The sequence below is a fragment of the Chiloscyllium plagiosum genome, unplaced genomic scaffold (genome assembly GCF_037043375.1).
Source record: "Chiloscyllium plagiosum isolate Xiang-an unplaced genomic scaffold, Cpla_swu_hap1 HiC_scaffold_3, whole genome shotgun sequence".
Classification (NCBI taxonomy): Eukaryota; Metazoa; Chordata; class Chondrichthyes; order Orectolobiformes; family Hemiscylliidae; genus Chiloscyllium; species Chiloscyllium plagiosum.
Window position 1 is genome coordinate 68,431,884 of NW_028270141.1, and position 6,240 is coordinate 68,438,123.

General features: G+C 41.7%; 1 protein-coding gene across 7 annotated transcripts in view; it reads right to left on the reverse strand.

Moving 5' to 3' along the window:
• cd2ap (CD2-associated protein) overlaps positions 1-5,598 on the reverse strand; it is a 242,843-nt gene extending 237,245 nt beyond the window's left edge. For 2 of the 7 annotated variants that reach the window (XM_087980127.1, XM_087980120.1), the window contains exon 1: positions 5,055-5,598. In XM_087980127.1, the coding sequence (XP_087836253.1) occupies positions 5,055-5,058 (4 nt within the window). In that variant the 5' untranslated portion in view covers positions 5,059-5,598. The remainder of the gene's footprint in view (positions 1-5,054) is intronic. The other 5 variants (XM_043683183.2, XM_087980104.1, XM_087980115.1 and 2 more) reach the window with 4 other exon arrangements.
• Positions 5,599-6,240: the final 642 nt, after the last annotated feature.

The following is a 6,240-nucleotide window of genomic DNA, read 5'->3' on the forward strand; positions in this document are numbered from 1 at the left end:
CAAGGACGGATTAGGGGTGGTCAACATGGCTTCGTGCATGGGAAATCATGTCTCAAACTTGATTGAGTTTTTTGAAGAAGTAACAAAGAGGATTTATGAGGGCAGAGCAGTAGATATGTTCTATATGGACTTCAGTAAGGCATTCGACAAGGTTCCCCATGACAGACTGGTGAGCAAGGTTAGATCTCATGGAATACACGAAGAACGAGCCATTTGGATACTGAACTGGCCTAACGGTAGCAGACAGAGGGTGGAGGGTTGTTTTTCAGACTGGAGGCCTATGACCAGTGGAGTGCCACAAAGATCGGTGCTGGGTCCACTACTTTTCGTCAATTATATAAATGATTCGGATGCGAGCATAAGAGGTATAGTTAGTAAATTTACTGGTGACACCAAAATCAGAGGTGCAGTGGATAGCGAACAAGGTTACCTTAGATTACGACAGGATCTTGATCAGATGGGCCAATGGGCTGAGAAGTGATAAAGTGCTGCATTTTGGGAAAGCAAATCTTAGCAGGACTTCTACATTTAATGGTAAGTCCTAGGGAGTGTTGCTGAACAAAGAGACCTTGGAGTGCAGGTTCATAGTTCCTTGAAAGTGGAATAGCAGGTAGATAGGATAGTGAAGGCGGCGTTTGGTATGCTTTCCTTTATTGGTCAGAGTATTGAGTACAGGAGTTGGGAGATCACGTTGTGGCAGGACATTGGTTCGGCCACTGTTGGAATATTGCATGCAGTTCTGGTCTCCTTCCAATTGCAAGAATGTTGTGAAACTTGAAAGGGTTCAGAAAAGTTTCACAAGGGTGTTGCCAGGGTTGGAGGAATTGAGCGATGGGGAAGAGGTTGAATAGGCTAGCGCAGTTTTCCCTGAAGCGTCGGAGGTTGAAACATGACCTTCTAGAAGTTTATAAAACCATGAGGGGCATAGATAGGATAAATAGACAAAATCTTTTCCCTGTGGTGGGCATAGGTTTAGGGTGAGAGGGGAAAGATATAAGAGAGACCTATGGGGCAACTTTTTCATGCAGAGGGTGGTACATGTATGGAATGAGCTGCCAGAGGAGGTTAGTACAATTGCAACATTTAAAAGGTATCTGGATGGGTATATGAATAGGAAGGGTTTGGAGGGATATGGGCCAGATGCTGACAGGTGGGACTAGATTGGGTTGGGATATCTAGTTGACATGGATGAGTTGGACGGAAGGGTCCGTTTCCGTGCTGTCCACCTCTAATACTCTATAACGCAGAAATACAAATGCAGGGGTAGCAAAGAGAGAAAGGTAGCTTGAATACCGAATGGCAACTACCAAAACTGGTGATGTTGTGAAAAATGACGAAATATAGTGGGATTTTGATCAGCTGGGCCAATGAGCAGAGGAGTAGCAGATGAAGTTTCATTTAGATAAATGCAAGGAGTTGCATTTTGCCAAGATAAATCAGGGCAGGACTTATGCACTTAATGGTAGGATCCAGAGGAGTGTCATTGAACAGAGGGGTTCTGGTACACAGTTCCTTCAAAGTGGTGTCACAAACAGACAGGGTGGCAAAAGCATATGAACCCTTGCCTTCATTAGCCACAACATTAAATATAGTGGCTAGGATGTCATGCTTCAGCTATACAGGACATTGGTGAGTCCACTTTTAGAGTAGTGCACACAATTCTGGTTATCTTGCTGCAGGAAGAATGTTATTAAATTGCAAATGTACAGAAAAGATTTACAAGGATGTTACCAGGACTCAAGGGTTTAAGTTATAAGAACAGGCTGGATAGGCTAGCAATTTTTTCCCTGGAGCATAGGAGGCTGAACAGTGATCTTTTAGGTTTATAAAATCATGAGGGGCACAGATAACGTAAATAGCAAAGGTCTTTTGTTGAAGGTGTGGAGAGTTCAAAGCCAGAGGATATAGGTTTAAAGGTGAGGGGGGGGGGGGGGGAAGATTTAGAAGGGACTTGAAGGGCAATTTTTCCACAGAGGGTTATTAATACATGGAATGAACTGCCAGATGAAATGACAGATGCAGATACAGTTATAATATTTAAAAAGACAGTTGGTCAGGTCCACGAATAGGAATGGTGTATGGGTATATGGGCTAAATGCAGACAAATGGTACTACCTCAATCCGGGAAACTTGGTCAGCCTGGATAGTTGGACCGAAGGGTCCGTTTCCATGCTGTATGACTATGACTGTATAATATGTACAAGGAGACAAACGTGGTAAAAAGCAGCTTTACATTGCACAACATATAAATGCTAACACCGGCGTTGCAAGTCACCAAGACTTCATAAGGCAGAATAATCACAACAAACCATCAGTATGCACCAGGTTGGTAGGAGGTGCAGACAGAGATAAAAAGGCAAGTTTGGACCACTCCTGACCACAAAATGTGACTTGATAGCAGAGGAAAGAACAATCAGTTGATTGCACAATAAAAGCAAACTATTTTAAGGCAAAGGCAGGGATGGGCAAGAATAAAGTTAACTTTTTTTTCCAATTAAAGACTTCAAGATATCAGTATCATCACATCACATTAAAGGCAATGAAAGTTTGTATTCTTAAAAAAAAGTTCAACAACTCACTGAAAACCACAACAATCATTATACAGAACTGATTTTAACAGAACTCAATGGTTTTCATCTTTGAGCATAAAAAGGCCACAAATTTGTGCTACTTTTAACGCAGATGCACCAAATCACAATCATTGCCAAAATAAACGTGTAGTAGATAGAACCAAGTATTTGTAATTGATACATAGATGACAATAACTGAAAAGATTCAAAACTACTTATGTTTATATGCCATTTTGGGACTACAAACAAACATGAGCATACCAGTATGAACCTCAAAGCACTACATTTAATAATCAGCCTGTATGTGATTACATTGCTGGAGTGGAGCTTCACATCAGCCGAGTGGCTCAGGTAAAGGTTATACCATGAAAATAAAGTTCATGTCAAAGTTACAACAGAATCATTCAGATAAAAAAACTATTAAACCCAACGTTATTTATATTCTTTTAGAAGGTAACAGTCAGACACAGTTTTGCTTCATTCCAGTTCTTAGTTTTATTTTATTCAAAACTACAACCACCTGCAGAATTATACATGGTTATGCACTGCACCATAATGTCTGTTTACTCTTGGGACTACAACAAGAGCTTACTTTTAAATTAAATTAATTTGTCTAAAACTTAAATGGTCAAGAAATGCAAGCTTCCAATAAAATGGTATGGGAAAAGAAATTTGAACAAAAAGAATTTTGCACTAACTTGTCTCCACACACAATTTAACAATTTGTATGAGTTAACACGAAAGACAATTAACTCTTCCGCTACAAAGTTTATCAAGAAGATAAAAATAAATTGATTGACAAGGATGCCAATTTCGATGTTTTCAAAGTTGGCTTTCTCCCGAATCATACAGTGACTATATCTTGTAATATTGAGTCTCAAAGTACTGGCAAAATAACTGCAGGAGTACAATGTAGCAAAGATAAAATAACAAATATTATTCACCAAAAGAATCAATTTAAAGATCAATTTAGAATAGTTACCATATTACTGAGTTGGCAAGAAATTACAAGTGATAAAAAGGGGGCTGGACAGAGTGTTGTCCTTTTATTCAAAGTTCCTGCAAGGCTATAGCTATGCACTGGGTGATCATTTTTTTGTACACACAAAGTCAACAAAATAAAACATCAGGCTTAAATTTTCCTGCATGAACCCTTGTCTCAAAAAATTAATTATTTTCTGATCTACAACTCTTCATGACTTTGTAACATCCTAAACTCACTTTACTGCTTACACCACTTGATTGCTGCTCTGTTTCACATCCCCCACTCTTTTTTGTCCATCAAGTCGTGCACCCCAAACTCTAACACCTCTATTTTCCCCCCTTATTATTTAACGTCAAGACCCTTCATATAAAAGAATGCTTTGAAACATCTAGCCTCACCTGTCCCCTATCCTGCTCCTGTTTGGGCTCAACGGCAGCTTTCTACATCACAAGAAATGCAGTGACCAAGCAGATGTTAGAAAATCATCATTGATAGTCGAGGCAATCATTACTTTTTTTAAAACAACAAAGATAGCAACAATTACACAACTTTTAGTTAAGGATACAATTTCTACAACCACCTTTCTTCTACAATAGTTTAAAAATAAATGCATCCTTTACTTTATTCTTCTATAGCACTTAATTTTATTTCCATTAATACACAGTTATCATTAGAGTTAAGTACTTCAATCAGGCCACAGAGAGATATGGTCATTCGTTCCTATCATGACTCAACTCTAGGTGTAGTCTATAACCACTTGTTATCTAAGTAGATCATTAACAGGGAAACTCCATTATTGCTGCAGCATAACATGAAGGTCAAGTAAAACTTGGATTCAGAATAGTTAAAGAGCAAAACAAGTTAATTTCACCGGAAATCCGTCCATTTCATTCCTTGTTTAGTCAAAGCAGATTTGCCCTCGCCTCCCCCCGGAACAGTGCAATCCTCTTTTCCCCACCCCCTCGAAACTTTAAAACTATTTTCCCAAGTGTTTTTGTAGCCTCTTCCTGGAGTTGAGCTCCATTTCTCCGCACCGCAGAAAGTTAATGCGAGAGACAGGAAAGAACTCCCAGGGTTCATTTCTGGGGGAGGACAGGAGAGTTGGACAAAGTCAATGGAGTTGGATTAATCACTCAGGAAACCGGCGACTGGAGACTCAGGGTGTGAATAATTCAGAAACTAAGGCTGCGGGGAGGAGCTATCACTGAAAATACCTGAGGAAGGAGCAAGCTCAGAGATGACCGTGCCCCGAACCCCACCGCACCTCACGATACGACATTACACACACAGACAGATATACACACACACACAGACAGACAGATACATATACATACAGACACAGACAGACAGACAGATACACCGCCAGGCCGTCCCCCGAGAAGGGACTGGACTGGAAGCTCCGGCTGTTATTGCGGCTAGAAACTCCCCAGATACTCCCGGCACCTCGCCTCCCGGCACCTCGCCTCCCGCCTCCCTTTCTGCACAGCCGGAGACCTTACCCATGGCTGCGGGCTCTTCTTCTCTCGGATCTGCCGTCCTCTTGACTCCTTATCCACAGGCGGCGCCTTCCATGAGGGGAAGTGGTGGCGATCCTCACCACAAACCTGTTGGTGCTGTTCGGCTACGGGAGTGTGATCACCGTGAAGCAGCCCGTCCGCACCAGCTTCGCTTCGCTACACACCAGGGGTGGGTGGGTGGTGAGGGGGGGAGGCCGGCCAGGGCGGAGCCTGTGGGGAGCAGGGGGTGGGATTCTCCAGATCCCGCCCTTGTCCGGTCCTTACAGTCCCTGCTGCCGCTCCCCTTGAGCGCTGCCAGGGGCTGCTCTGAGGAAAAGACTGTGGAGTCTCTCGGGTTCTGCTGCTGCGGGGCCCGCCTTTGGATCCTCTTCTGCGTTGATTTTCTTAAAAAATATATTTCTGGCAGCAAGGCGGTGAAACCAAAGGATCAATTCCGAGCCAACTCGGGAAATGGCATTTCAACCGAACTATTGACCCGAAACGATGGCACAGCAGTTGTTGGTAGTAATCAGACATACTGCTTTATGTTTTTTTGGTAACAGGAGCTTTGTTCGAAAGAAGTGTGCATTTTTCTTGCAAAACTTTTTGATGTTGGCAAGCAACCCGAAATTATTTGCATAATTGCGCTGAGCCGCAGCGCCTGGGAACACTTTAGTGATGGGAAGGCTATAATTGAGATGCAAATTATGCCATCATGTGGTTTGTTTGCAAATACAGGGGAAAGATTTGCAAGACGATTTTTTTTATAAATAGTGACGTTTTAAATACATCCATTTACTTCAATCATTCAGCCTTATACAATAAGAATAAAACGCAACTTACGAAATCCGAGATGTTATGCTTAAAAAAAAGAACGTAACTCATTTACTAAAATTTGTGATTTTCCAATTGAAAGCTTTTTTTAAAAAAAACGAAATTCAAAGAGAGCCTTTCAAGATGGGAAGATAACTAATCGGGATTGTTTTATTTCGACTCTAGCCTTTGTTACATATTTGTGTCGAGTTCTTGAGTAATGAAAGATCCAACGGTGCTTCATCAGAACCTATTAAAGACTCGCTGAACCAGAAAATAAATTAGGAGCCACCCAATGTTTGACCAACGTACGAAATTTTAAGGGGCTCCTGACATAAGGAAAGGGAAGAGCTTTAGGAGCAAGAGTGACGTTTGG